Source organism: Canis aureus, chromosome 9, assembly GCF_053574225.1.
Source record: "Canis aureus isolate CA01 chromosome 9, VMU_Caureus_v.1.0, whole genome shotgun sequence".
Lineage (NCBI taxonomy): Eukaryota > Metazoa > Chordata > Mammalia > Carnivora > Canidae > Canis > Canis aureus.
This window is the reverse complement of record NC_135619.1, coordinates 32,337,927-32,353,451: the sequence shown is the minus strand read 5'-3', so window position 1 is coordinate 32,353,451 and position 15,525 is coordinate 32,337,927. Positions and strand designations below refer to the sequence as shown.

At 37.3% G+C, this 15,525-nt stretch overlaps 1 protein-coding gene, 1 long non-coding RNA gene and 2 other non-coding genes across 4 annotated transcripts in view; 2 read left to right on the top strand and 2 right to left on the bottom strand.

Annotated features, from left to right (window-relative positions):
• LOC144319923 (uncharacterized) overlaps positions 1-15,525 on the bottom strand; it is a 38,588-nt gene that overhangs the window by 20,356 nt on the left and 2,707 nt on the right. The window contains exon 2 of the mRNA XM_077908411.1: positions 1,094-1,288. Coding sequence (XP_077764537.1) covers positions 1,174-1,288 — 115 coding nt within the window. The 3' untranslated portion in view covers positions 1,094-1,173. The remainder of the gene's footprint in view (positions 1-1,093; positions 1,289-15,525) is intronic.
• Positions 1,828-1,906, top strand: LOC144321472 (small nucleolar RNA U2-19). Its single transcript, XR_013387129.1, has one exon. It is a non-coding gene; the product is annotated as a small nucleolar RNA U2-19 (small nucleolar RNA).
• Positions 2,062-2,131, top strand: LOC144321471 (small nucleolar RNA U2-30). Its single transcript, XR_013387128.1, has one exon. It is a non-coding gene; the product is annotated as a small nucleolar RNA U2-30 (small nucleolar RNA).
• On the bottom strand, positions 4,458-9,008 carry LOC144320601 (uncharacterized). Its single transcript, XR_013386213.1, has 2 exons — positions 8,524-9,008; positions 4,458-5,009 (listed from the first exon to the last, which is right to left on the bottom strand). It is a non-coding gene; the product is annotated as an uncharacterized LOC144320601 (long non-coding RNA).

The following is a 15,525-nucleotide window of genomic DNA, read 5'->3' as shown; positions in this document are numbered from 1 at the left end:
TTTAAACAAAATACATATGGCATAATACATAATAATCAATTGTAAATGTACTTTTTCTGGCTGCCCAGGATCTGAATTTGGGAATTCAGCAATGTATAACTTTTTTTTTTTTAAGATTTAATTTATTTATTCATGACAACAGAGAGAGAGAGAGAGAGAAAGAGAGAGAGGAAGAGACACAGGCAGAGGGAGAAGCAGGCTCCATGCAGGGAGCCTGACGTGGGACTCGATCCTGGGTCTTCAGGATCATGTCCTGGGCTGAAGGTGGCGCTAAACCACTGAGCCACCTGGGCTGCCCAAGCAAGGTATAACTCTTGACAGGAGGAAACTTAAAAACCAAAATGCTGGTTGCCCCAGACTCTGGGCAGCTAGCTGTTCTGGGTTGCCTAGACCCTCTTGGCTTCTCTTATTTTCTGAGCCTGTTGGTTCTCCAGCCTCCTCACTGATTCTGTAAACTAATGATCAACCCTCTACAGTTGGGTTTTTTTTTGCTTGGAAGCAAGACCCTGACAACCTAGCAGTAGCTAGAGACAAGTATACAATATGAAGGCACAGTATCCAGGTGAAAATGAGCCACCTTTGAAGGTCAAAACAACAAGACATATGTTGTTATCTATGATAGTAAGTACCATAAATGTACTTTGATTAGATTATTATTATTCTAATATTCAGCTATATACAGAACAATTCCCTCTGAGAGACATCTAGAAACTAGCTGAGTGACTCTTACACATCAAGCAAAGGAGAAAAACTCACACTGAAGTGAGTAGGACAGCCTCACATACAATCTCACCATCCACCTCAACCCTGGCACAGGGAACTCACAACTCAGAGCTTCTCTCTGAGGAGTGAAAGGTATGAACCCCACAGCTGGTACCACAACTCTGAAGACTTCCACCTGAAAAATGGACTCCCAAAGCATCTACCTTTGAAAGCCAATGGGATTTGCACCTATGAGGTCCATAGTCTATAATGAACTAATAGTTCATAAAGGGTTTCTGTGGACTCTCCATGGTTTATCCCCCAAGGCCCAGCATAGAGGCAGCAGACTGAAACAAACCCAGTCTTTGCATGAAAGAAACTATTTGCTTACCTTAAAAGCCTTGGGGGCAGGTGTCTAATTTAATACTATCCAGACATTGGAGGCTGGTATGTGCATCTTCCTGTTCTCCCTCAGGCCATCAGTCTCCCAGAAAGGAGCTCGTCCACATGTCTGATGCCCCAGTTTTTGTAGCTGCTGCCCAGAGGGAGCCCCATAATGGGGCTTATGTTTGTGGGTACCATAGCACTGTAACAAACAGAGAAACAGTTCTTAACCAGACATCCCTCCACTGAACACTGCAGAAATAGCAGATTGAAACATGTAGTCTTTTTGTGAAAGAGGCCTATTAGCTTATCTTTTTTCTTTCTTTTTTGCCTATTAGCTTATTATCTTAATAGCTGAGGTGAGGGCCAAGCTTCTATTTTAACAACCATCCAGGGACCAATTGCCATCCTCTCCAGAAACCAGTAAGGCCAACAGGCACCATCACTGTGCTCTCCCCTCTGCCCCACTCCAGACTGCCAATGTTTTTGAGAAAGGAGCTTATGCACATGTCTGCCACCTTGGTTTTTGTGACTGCCACCCAAAAGACACATCTCTTGATAACTGGGCACTAGTGGCCACTGGGGCTTGTATTCATGTATTCAGTAGGATGGTAGCAAATAAAGAAATAGTTCTTAACGGCCTATCGCCCCAGGGTTTGACGTGCAGAGGGAGCAGACAGAAATAAACATCTCCTAGTCTGCCGGTGAAGGAAGTATATTTACATTCTTTAAAAGGAAGTGGATCAATGATGAAAATATCCTAATCTGAGCATCAGAGGCCTTCCAGTATGTCTAATGCATGATCTTTATAATTCTAAGAAGTAAAAGTAATTTAAAACAATAAGGGCTTATGTCTAGAGTTAGGAATGTGCATGCATGCGTTTATAAGGTGATAGTGTATAATTGAGAACTTGTTGATGGATGAATGAGATAAGGTGGGGGGTGATGTGTGTGTATGAAAGACTGATCAGTTCTGATCAATTACTAAAAAGTTTTACTACAGACTTTTATAACTGTGAGGGTTTATACACTTGATCTGAGATCAGAATGAAAAAAATTTTTTTTAAGATTTTTAATCTACTTATTCATAAAACACACACACACACACACAGAGGCAGAGACACAGGCAGAGGGAGAAGCAGGCTCCATGCAGGGAGCCCGACATGGGACTTGATCCCGGGTCCCCAGGATCACACCCTGGGCTGAAGGTGTCACTAAACCGCTGAGCCACCGGGGCTGCCCTGAAAAATTTTTTAAAAGAAAGGAAAAGAAAAAGTTCCCTAAGGGTCTTGCTTCTAATTAGTCTGCATTTAGTGCTGAAATCCTCCCCTTTGGGACACTGACTAATACTGGCATACCCTCAACTACTGGGAACCATTAAGAACATAAAAGGCCACATGGACAATCACAAAGGTTGGAAGAAAACCATGAGGAGCTCAGGACTGAATAATAAGGTTCACCCCTTCAAGACTGAGAAAGGTGGTTGTTTCATCTAATGCAAACCAAGAAAGCTAAGAAAACTGAATGGAGGAACATGTTCCAAACAAAAGAACAAGATAAAATCTCATAAAAATACCTTAATGAACTAGAGATAAGTGATTCACCTGACAAAAAGTTCAAAATAATGGTCATAAAGATGGTTGCTGAGGCCAGGAGAACAATGCATGAACAAAATGAGAATTTCATCAAAGAGATAGAAAATATAAGAAAGTACCAAACAAATCACAGGGCTAAAGAATTCCATAATTGAACTAAAAACTCAATAGAAGGTTTTTCTAGCAGATGAAATGGAAGAAAAATCGGCAAACTCTAAAACAGAGCAGATTTCATCCAATAAGAGGTTCAAAAAGAAAAAAAAATGAAAAAGAATAAAGATAGCTTAAGGGACTATTGGGACAACGTCAAGAGGCCTGATATATACACTATAGGGGTCCCAAAAGGAGAAGAAAGAGAGAAGGGGGCAGAAAATTTTTTAAAAGAAATAATAGTTGACAACTTCCCCAACCTGAGGAAGGAAACAGACATTCAGATCCAGGAAGTTCTAAAGAAGAGGAATCCAAAGAGATCCATACCAACATAAACTATAATTATCAAAAGTCAAAGACAAGGAAAGAATAAGAAAAGCAAGAGAAAGACAACTTGCTATGTATAAGGAAACCCCCATAAGCCTATCAACAAGGGGCATCTGGGTGGTACACTCAGTTAAGCATCTGACTCTTGGTTTCAGTTCAGGTCATGATCTCAAGGTTGTAATATCAAGCCCTTCATTCAGTTCCACACTCAGCACAGAGTCTGCTTGAGATTCTCCCTCCCTTTCCTTTTGCCCCTCTCCCTCATGCACACACACACACACACACTCTCTCTCTCTCCTAAAATAAATAAATCTTTTTTTAAAAAGACTACAAGTTTTTTCAACACAAACCTTGTAGGTCAGAAAGGAATATCATGATATATTCACTGAGCTGAAAGAAAAAAATCTGTCAACCAAAAATACTCTACCTGGCAAAACTATCCTTCAAAAGTGAAGGAAAGATAAAGAGTTATTCAGACAAGCAAAAGCTGGAGTTCAGCACCACTATATTGAACTTACAAGAAACGTTAAAGGAATTTCTTTAAGCTGAAATGAAAGGAGGCTAATTAATAACAGGAAAACATGACAGTATAAATTTCACTGGTAAAGGTAAATATATAGTTAAATTCAGAATAATCAAATGTAATAGTGGTAGGTTAATCACTTATAGATCTAGTATGAAGGTTAAAAGACAAAAGTAGTAAAAATAGCTATAACTACAATAATTTGCTAATGGACACACAGATAAAAGATGTATATTATTTTTTTTAAAGATTGATTGATTGGGACGCCTGGGTGGCTCAGCAGTTGGGTATCTGTCTTGGGCTCAGGGCTTGATCCTGGGGTCCTGGGATTGAATACTGCATTGGGCTCCCTGCATGGAGCCTGCTTCTCCCTCTGCCTACATTTCTGCCTCTCTCTCTGTGTGTCTCATGAATAAATAAATAAAATCTTAAAAAAAAAAAAAGATTGATTGCTAAGGAGCCCATTTAATATTTTCTCTCCCTTTTCACTTTGCCCCTCCATCATGCTTTCTCTCTAAAATAAAGACATCTTTAAGAAAATGTAAATAGACTAAATTCTCCAATCAAAAGACACAAAGTGGCTGAACAGATTTTTTTTTTTTTTTTTTTTTAATATATGGCCTAACCATATGCTACCTATAAGGGACTCACTTCAACTTTAAGGACACACACAGACTAAAGGGAAGGGATGTGAAAAGATAGTTTATGCAAATGGAAACCAAAGGAAAGCTGAAATAGCTATACTTATATAAGAAAAAAAAGACTTTAAGACAAACTTGTAACAAGAGACAAAGAAGTTCATTATATAATGATAAAGAGGTCAATTCAATAAGATGATATAACATTTGTAAATTCACATATACTCAACCTAGAAGCAACTAAATATACAAAGCAAACATTAATAGACCTAAAGGGAGAAGTAGACAGCAATATAATAATAGTAGTAATACTTCATTGTCATCATTGGATAGATCATCCAGACAGAAAATCAATAAAGAAACATTAGACTTAACATGTTAAGCCAGATGGACTTAACAGATATTTACAGAACATTCCATCCAAAAGCAGAAGAATACACATTTTTCTCCAGCACATATGGAACAATCTCCAGGATAGGTCACATGTTAGGCCACAAAATAAGTCTTAATAAATTTAAGACGACTGAAGTGTGCCTGGGTGACTCAGTTGGTTAAGCATCTGACTCTTATTTCAGCTCAGGTCACGATCTCAGGGTTGTGAGATCAAGTTCTGTGTTGGGCTCCATGCTTAGCACTGGCTTAGATTCTCTCCCTCTGCAACTTCCCCACCTCGAATCAAGTGCACAGTCTCTCTCTAAAAAAAAATAGAAATTTAAGAAGATCAAAATCATATCAAGCATTTTTTTTCCAATCACAATGGTATGAAACTAGAGAACAATTACAAGAAAAAAACTGGAAAATTGACAAATACATGGAGTTTAAACAACATGCTAACAAAAAACAGGTCAAAGAAGAAATAAAAATAGAACTCAAATCTTGAGACAAATGAAAATGGGAATATAACATACCAGAATTTATGGGATGCAGCAAAAATAGTTCTAAGAGGGAAGGTCACAGTGATAAAACCTACACTAAGAAATAAAAAACACGCTGAGTCAAGGCTTTGAACCATTCCCCATGATCTCCTTATTTGCTGCAAATAAAGTTTTCTTTGTGTAACCAATTAAAAACAAAACAAAAACAAAGAAACAACAATAAAAGAATAAGAAAAACCTCAAATAAACAACCTAATTTTACATCTTCAGGAACTAGAAAAAGAACAAATTAAGACCAACTTAGTAGAAGGAAGGAAATAACAAATATCAGAGTAGAAACAAATGAAGCAGAGACTAAAAAGACAATAGAAAAGATCAATGAAACCAAAAGCTGGGTTTCGAAAAAATAAACATTTAGCTAGACTCACCAAGGAAAATAAAAGAGAGAAAACTCAAAAAAATCAGAAATGAAAGAGACATTACAACTAATACAACAGAAATACAATCATAAAAGACTACTATGATCTATGCCAGCAAACTAGATAATACAGAAAAAAAATGGATACATTCCTACAAACATACAATCTGTAAAAACTGAATTATGAATTAATAGAAAATCTGAAGACTAATTACCAGTAAGGAAACTGAATCAGTAACATCCAACAAAGTCCAGATGGCTCCCCTGGTGAATTCTACCAAATGTTTAAAGAATTAATACCAATCCTTCTCAAACACTTCCAAAAAAGTAAAGAGATGGGGATCCCTGGGTGGCGCAGCGGTTTGGCACCTGCCTTTGGCCCGGGGCACGATCCTGGAGACCCGGGATCGAATCCCACGTCGGGCTCCCGGTGCATGGAGCCTGCTTCTCCCTCTGCCTGTGTCTCTGCCTCTCTGTCTCCCTCTGTGTGACTATCATGAATAAATAAATAAAATCTTAAAAAAAAAAGAAAAAAAGTAAAGAGATGGAAATACTTCCAAACTCATCTTATGAAGCCAGTATTAAATATCAAAACGAAATAAAGGCATTACAAGAAAAGGAAATTATAGGTCAATTTCCTGATGAACATAGATGCAAAACTCTTCAACAAAATATTAGCAAATCGAATTAAACAATACATTAAAAGGTTCATAGACTGGGAAGTGGGTTTTATTCCTGGGATGCAAGGATGTTTCACCATCAATCAAGATGATATAGAACATTAACAAAGTTAAGGATAAAAATCATCTAATCATCTTAATAGATTCAGAAAAAGGATTTGACAAAAGGCAACATCACTTTCATCTAAAATAGTACTGGGAGAGGGCACCTGGGTGGCTCAGTTGGTTGACTGTCCATCTCCTGGTTTTGGCTTGGGTCATAATCTCAGGGTCATGAGGTTGAGCCCTGCATCAGGCTCCGCCCTCACTCCCTCTCCCTCTATTCCTTCCCCATTTGTGCTTTCCTTCTCTCTCTCAAATAATTTAATTTAATTTAATTTAATTTAATTTAATTTAATTTAATTTAATTTAATAGTAATAGCTGTCCTAGCTAAAGCATTTATGCAAGATAGATAAAGTGCATCCAAATCAGAAAAGAAGTAGACTGTCTCTATATGCAGATGACATGATACTATATATAGAAAAACCCTAAAAACTTCACCAAAAAAACTATCAGAATAAACAAATTCAGTAAAGTTGTAGCATACAAAATTAATACCCAAAGTCAATTGTGCTTCTATACACTAATAATAAACTACCTGAAAGAGAAATTAAAAATACAGCTTCACTTAAAATTGCTTCAAAAGAATAAAATGCCTAGGAATATATTTAACCAAGGAGGTGAAAGACCTATACACTGGAAACTATAAGACACTGATGAAATAAATTGAAGAAGTCACAAATAAATGGAAAGATACTCCATGCCCATGGACTAGAAGAATTAATACTGTTGGAATGTCTATTCACCCAAAGTAATCTACAGATTCAATGCAATCCCTATCAAAATTCTAACAGCATTTTTCACAGAAATGAAGCAAACCATTGTGGAGAAGGGTAAGAGACAGACTAGAATACAGGGGAGTGCACGGGAAAGATAATTCCCCATAGCAATTGGTTTGGGAAGTGAGTGGGGCTGAATCTTGTGAGTTCTTGCAATCAGTGGTAGTTAAGGCCTAAAGTTTTAAAGGTCTGCAAGTTGGCTCTAGGAGAGCCCTAAGATATTGGGGCTGCTCTTAGAGACAAGGCAGGGAAAACAACCTGTGACATACAGCATGGAAACAGTAATCTGAAGAGTTCCTAGGGTACATAGAGGGGAGGTTATTTGCTCTTCTTCAAGAGGCAACAGTCATGGAGAGACCCTTCTGGGAGCAAAGGACATGGCAGGTGCCATTTCCCTCTCATCCCTCAGCATAAGCACAGGGCCATCTGTGGGAACCAAGAGAGCACCAATACTCATTACCTATCTTGCTATACCAAGCCCCATCCCCCCAAGCTCTGGTGGAATCACCCTTCTCAGACATGTTTACCTCAGGCACAGCAAGGTGGACCCCCTTGCCCAGAAGATTGGCTCAAACTCCAGCCACACCCTGTCTTCCAATCTGGTTTCCAGGGTCTCAGTTCTGGCAGCTGGTCTCAGTTCACAAGCAGACAAGAGCACACCCAGTTAAAACACCACATTCAGGCCAGGGACCAACCACTGACCACAACAGGCAGACAGCCTCTGCAGACGACTAACCTTAAGGAAAAAAAATGGCCAGGATACAATAGAAGAGCCCACAAAGCACATATTAAAGACATTCTCAGAAGTACCAGGCCCTGGGGAACAGAGGACACCACATGGCAGGGCACTACAGGGTCAATTTTTCATAAGGCCATTACCCTTAAGAATAGAAGTACCTGACTTTCCTAACACACAGAAGTAGGCCCAGAGACTTAGACAAACCGATTAAGACAGAGGAATTTGTCCCAAATGAAAGAACAGGACAAGGCCACAGCCAGAGATCTAAATGAAACAGATATAAGTAACATGCCTGATGGAGAATTTGAAGCAATGATCATAAGGATACTTACTGGACTTGAGAAAAGGAATGAAGACATGTCTGAGACTCTTATCACAGAATAAAGAATAACAAAGCAGAAACAAAGGCTCAATAAATGAGTTGAGAAACATGCTTGATAGGATGAACAGCAGGATGAAAGATACAGAAGAACAAATTAATAGCCTAGAAATGACCTAGAAAATTGAGTAATGGAAAGCAATCAAGCTGAACAAAAGAAAGAAAAAAAATTATGCAAAACAAGAAAAGAATTAGGGAACTCAGGATGCCTGGGTGGCTCAATGGTTGAGCAACTTGCCTTTAGCTCAGGACGTGGTCCTGGGGTCCTGGGGTCCTGGGATTGAGTCCCACATTGGGCTCCCCTTGAGGAGTCTGATTCTCCCTCTGCCTATGTCTCTGCCTCTCTCTGTGTCTCTCATGAATAAATAAATAAAATATAAAAAAAAAAAGAATTAGGGAACTCAGTATCTCTACCAACATAATAACATTCACATTATAAGAGTCCCAGAAGGAGAGAGAGAAAAAGGGAGGGGGGAAATTTATTTGAAAATAGCTGAAAACTGATGGCCCTAACCTGGAGAAGGAAATAGATATCGAGATCCAAGAGGCACATAGAACTCTCAACATAATCAACAAAAGCAAGATATATTACAATTAAAATGGAAAATGTAGTGATAAAAAATATTAAAGCTAGAAAGACAAAAGAGACAGTTACATACAAGGGAAACGCCAGAAAGCTATCAGATTTTTCAGAAGACATTTTCCAAGCCACAAGAGAGTAGCATTATATACTCAAAGTACTGGGAAAACAAACAAACAAACAAACAAACAAAACACAAAAAAACCTGCAGCCATGTATACTATTTCCAGCAAGGCTATCATTCAGAATAGGAAGAGAGATAATTTCTTAGACGAACAAAAACTAAGGAGTTTATGACCACTAAACAAGCCCTGGAACAAATATTAAAGGGGACTCTTCCAGTGGAAAGGAAAGAACAAAAGTAACAGTGTGAAGATAGCAAACATAAAAGCAGTAAAAATAAGTATTTTTGTAAAATATCAGGAACTCACAAAATAAAAAGATGTAAAATATGATACCATATACCTAAGACATGGAGAGAAATAAAGAATGAGTTCAAACTTAAATAACCATTGGGCAGTCCCGGTGGCCCAGTGGTTTGGCGCCGCCTTCCGCCCTGGTGTGATGCTGGAGACCCGGGATCGAGTCCCACATCGGGCTTCCTGCATGGAGCCTGCTTCTCCCTTTGCCTGTGTCTCTGCCTCTCTCTCTGTGTGTCTGCCATGAATAAATAAATAAAATCTTTAAAAAAAACTTAAATAACCATCAACTTAATATAGACTGCTATATGGAGAAGAGTTATATACAAGCCTAAAGTAACCATATATCAAAAACCACTAATAAGTTGTAAAGAATAAAGAGAAAGAAATCCAAACCTATCACTAAAGAAAAGCAGCAGACCATGAAAGAGAAAGACAAGAAAGGATCAGAGAAAATCTTCAGAAATAACCACGCAACAAGTAATAAAGTGGCAATAAATACATATCTATCAATGATTACTTTGAATATAAATGGACTACATGCTCCAATCAAAAAACATAGGGTAACAGATGGATAAAACAAGACCCACCTATATGCTGCCTACAAGACTTATTTTAGACCTAAAGACACGTGTAGATTGAAAGTGAGGGGATGGAGAAACATCTATCATGCAAATGGATATCAAAAGAAAGACAGGGGATCCCTGGGTAGCTCAGCGGTTTAGCGCCTGCTTTTGGCCCAACGCATGATCCTGGAGTCCTGAGATCAAGTCCCACATTGGGCTCCCTACATGGATCTGGTTTCTCTCTCTGCTTATGTCTCTGCCTCTCTGCCTCTCTCTCTCTCTCTCTCTCTCTCTCTGTGTCTCTCAAGAATAAAGAAATAAAATCTTTAAAAAAAAGTCTGTGTAGCAATACTTATATTGGAGAAACTAGACTTTAAAACAAAGACTACAGGGACACCTGGGTGGCTCAACGGTTCAGTATCTGCCTTTGGCCCAGGGCATGATCCTGGAGTCCCAGGATCGAGTCCCGCATGGGGCTCTCTGCATGCAGCTTGCTTCTCTCTCTGGGTCTCTCATGAATAAATAAATAAAATCTTTAAAATAAATAAATAAATAAGACAAAGACTACAACAATAGACAAAGAAGTACACTATATAATAATAAAGATGACAATCCAGCCAGAAGGTACAACAATTGTTAAGTATTTATATACCCAATACAGGAATACCCAAATACATAAAACAGTTAATAACAAACATAAAGGAACTAATCAAGAGATCATCTAAACAGAACATCAACAAGGAAACAATGGTTTTGAATGACACACTGGACCAGATAGAATACATCTGTTAAGGTGTATTCAGAACATCCCATACTAAATAAGAATACACATTATTTTCTTTCCTTTAAAGATTTATTTTTTTAAGATTTTATTTATTCATGAGAGACACAGAGAGAGGCAGAGACATAGACAGGCTCCGTGTAGGGAGCCTGATGTGGGACTCGATCCTTGGACCCTGGGATCATGTCCTGAGCCATCTAGGCATCCCTAAAAAGAAAACACAAGAGGGAGGGGCAAAGAAGGAGGGAGAGAGAGACATTCTCAAGCTGACTTTGTAGTGAGCGTGGAACCCAGTGCAGGGCTCAATACCACGATCCTGAGATCAAAATCTGATCTTGATTTTGACCTGAGCCGAAATCAAGAGTCAGCCACATAACCAACTGAGCCATCCAGGTACCCCTACACATTCTTTTCAAGTCCACATGGAACACTCTCCAGAATAGATCACATATTAGCTCACAAAAAAGAAGCCTCCACAAATTCAAGATTTAAGTCATATCATGCATGTTTTTTGACCACAATGGCTAGAAGTCAACCACAAGAAAATATCTGGAAGACCACAAATACATGGAGGTTAAATAAAATGCTACTAAACAATGAATGGGTCAACCAAAAATAAAAGAAGAAATTTAAAAGTACATGGAAACAAATTAAAAAGAAAATACAATGGGTCAAAACCCTTGGGATGCAGTGAAAGCAATTCTGAGGGAAGTTTATAGCAATACAGGTCTACTTCCAGAATCAGGAAAATTCTCAAGCAACCTAACTTTACACATAAAGGAGCTAAAAAGAACAACAAACAAAACCTAAAGCCAGCAGAATGAAGGAAACAGTAAGGAATAGAAAATAATATAGAAACTAAAAAAACAATAGGACAGATCAATGAAACCAGAAACTGGCTCTTAAAAAAAATCAATAAAGGGGCATCTGGTACAGTTGGTTAGGTGTCTGACTCTTGGTTTCAGCTCAGGTAGTGATCTTGGGGTCGTGGGATCAAGCCCTGTGTTGGGCTCCACACTCAGCGTGGAGTTGCTTGACCTTCTCTCTCCCTCTCCCCCTCTTCCTTATGCTTCCTTGCTGTCTTTCTCTAAAATAAATAAATCTTTTAAAAAAAATCAATAAAATTGATAAACCTCTACCCAGACCTATCAAGATAAAGAGACAAATGACTAAAATAAATAAAATCAGATAAGAGAAGAGAAATAACAACACCACAGAAATAAAAACAATTAAAAGAAAATATTATAAAAAACTATATGCCAACAAACTGGACAACCTAGAAATTCCTAGAAACATATAACCTCCCAAACAGAATCAGGAAGAAATAGAAAATTTGAACAGATCAAATTCTTTAAAGAATTTTAAAGAAAATTCTTTACCAGTAAAGAAACTGAATCACCAGGGACACCTGAGTGACTCAGCAGTTGAGCTTCTGCCTTCAGCTCAGGGAGTGATTCCGGGGTCCTGGTTTGAGTCCCATGTTGGTCCCCGCAGGGAGGCTGCTTCTCCCTCTGCCTGTGTCTGACTCTCTCTCTGTGTCTCTCATGAATAAATGAGTACAATCTTTAAAAAAATATTAAAAAAAAAAAAGAAATTGAATCACTAATCAAAAAACTCCCAACAAACAAAAGTCCAATTGCTTCACAGGTGAGTTTTACCAAACATTTAAAGAAGAGTTAATACATATTCTTCTCAAACTATTACAAAAAATAGAAAAGGAACGAAAAGTTCCAAATTCATCTATGAGATCAACATAACCCTGATTCTAAAACCAGATAAAGACACCACACACACACACACACACACACACACACACACAAAAGAGAGAGAGAGATAGTGAACTATAGGCTAATTCTCTGATGAACATAGATGTAAAAATGTTCGACAAAATGCCACCAAACCAAATCCAACAATATATTTTAAAAAGTCTTTCACCACAATCAAGTAAGATTTATTTCTAGGTTGCAAGGGTGGTTCAATATTTGCACATCAATCAATGTGATACATTATTACATCAATAAGAGAAAAGATAAAAATCATATGATCATTTCAATAGATGCAGATAAAGCATCTGACAATGTATAACATCCATTCATGATAAAAACCCTCAACAAAGGAGGTTTAGAGAGAACATATTTCCAATATAATAAAGGCCATTTATGAAAAACCCACAGCTAACATCATCCTCAATGGGGAAAAATTGAGAGCATTTCCCCTAAGATCAGGAACAAGACAGGGATGTCCACTCTCACCATTTTTATTCAATATAGTACTGGAAATCCTAGCCACAGCAATCAGACAACAACAAAAAAATGAAAGGTATCCAAATTGGTAAGGAAGAAGCAAAACTTTCACTATTTGCAGATGACATGATATAATATATAAAAAACTCAAGACTCCACCAAAGAACTGCTAGAACTGATAAATGAATTCAGTAGTGGCAGGATACAAAATCAATGTACAGAAGTCTCTTATATTTCTATATAACAATAATGAACCAGAAGAAAGGGAAATTATGAAAACAAACCCATTTATAATTGCATCAAAAATAATAAGATATCTAGGAATAAATGTAACCAAAGAGGAAATACCTGTACTCTGAAAACCATAAAAGACTGATGAAAGAAATGAAGACAACACAAAGAAATGGGAAGACATTCCAAGCTTATGGATTGGAAGAATACTGTTAAAATGTCTATACTACCCAAAAACAATCTACACATTTAATGCAACTTCTCTCAAAATATGAAGAGCATTTTTTATAGAACTAAAACAATCCTAAAATTTGTATGGAACCATAAAAGACCCTGAATACCCAAAGCAATTTTGAAAACTAAAGCAAGGCCTGAGGCATCACAATTTTGGACATCAAGTAATATTACAAAACTATGTAATCAAAACAGTATGGTACTGACATAAAAATAGAAATATAGATGAATAGAACAGAACAGAAAACTCAGAAATAAACCCACAATTACATGGTCAATTAATTTCTGACAAAGCAGAAAAGAATATCCAATGGGAAAAAGACATTCTCTTCAACAAAAGGTGTTAGGAAAACTGGACAGCTTCATAAGAAAGAATGAAATTGGACCACTTTCTTACATCATATGCAAAAATAAATTCCAAATGGATTAAAGACCTAAATGTGAGACCTGAAACCATAAGAACCCTAAAGGAGAACACAGGCAGTAACATCTTTGACACTGGCTGTACAAACGTTTTTCTAGATAGGTTCCCTGAGACAACAGAAACAAAAATAAAAATAAACCATTGGGACTACATTAAAATAAAAAGCTTCTGCACAGTGAAGGAAACAGTCAACAAAACTAAAGGCAAACAAACAAAACAAAAAAAACCCTAAAAGGCAACCTTCAGAGTAGGAGAAGATATCTGCAAGTGACATATCTGATAAAGGGCTGGTACCTAAATATATATAAAGAACTTACACAATTCAATACCCAAAAAACAAACAGCCCAATTTAAAAATGGGTAGAAGACATGAACAGACATTTTTCCAAAGAAGATATATAGATGGCCAACTTTCACATGAAAAGATGTTCATCAACATCTAACCATTAGGGAAATGCAAATCAAAACTACAAGAGATATTACCTCACATGTCAGAATGGCTGAAATGAACAACACAAAACAACAGGTGTTAGCAAGGATGTAGAGAAAAAGGAAACCTTCTGCACTGTTGGTAGGAATGCAAACTGGTGCAGCCACTGTGGGAAACAGTGTGAAGGTTCCTCAAAGAATTAAAAATACAACTATCCTATGATCCAGCAATCACACTACTGGGTATTTACACAAAGAATAGAAAAACACTGATTCAAAAAAGATATATGCCCCCACATGTTCATTGCAACATTATTTAAAATAGCTAAGATATGGTACCAGCTAAAGTGTCCATCCATGGATGAATGGATAGAGAGGGTGTGGAATATATATGAATATATATTCATATATATATGGTATATACATTCATATATATTTATATATATGAATATTCAGCCATAAAAAAGTCATGAAATCCTGCCATTTGTAACAACATGGATGGAGCTAGAGTATTATGCTAAGCAAAATAAGTCAGAGAAAGACAAATACTATATGATTTTGAGAAACAAAACAAGTAAGCAAAAGGAAAGAAAAGAGAGAGAGACAAACCAAAAAGCAAACTCTTAACTATAGAGAATAAACTGATAGTTACCAGAAGGGAGGTGAGTGGGGGGGGGGGGGAAATGGATGAAATAGGTGATGGGGATTAAGAGTACACTTATGATGAGCACTTAGCAATGTATAGAATTACTGAATCACTAAATTGTACACCTGAAATATAAACACTGTATGTTAACTAACTGGAATTAAAATTAAAACTTAAAAAAACTGTTCTAAACAGCACCAAACAAAAACATGTTCCTCAAAAATTTTAAAACAGAAACTATCATATGGTCTAGCAATTCCACTTCTGTTATCTATCCAAAGCAAATTAAACTGCCATCCAGAAAAGATATACATATCCACATGTTCATAGCAGCATTATTAATAAACAGATAAGACATGGAAACAACTTAAGTATCTATTCTTAGATGAGTGGATAAAGAAGTTTGTGTTTATATATATGTAGGTACACACATGGTGGCATATTATTCAGCCATTAAAAAGGAAATCCTGTCATTTACAACAACTTGGATGGAGCTTTAGTACACTACAGTAAGTGAACTTACTGTAGAGAGAAAGACAAATACTCTATGATCTCACTTATAAGTTGAATCTAAAAACAAGAACAAATTCATAAAGAGAACAAATTAGTGGTTGCCAGAGGTGGGGGGTGGGGAACAAAATCAGTGAAGGAGTCGAAAGGCACAAAGTTCCAGTTATGAGTTA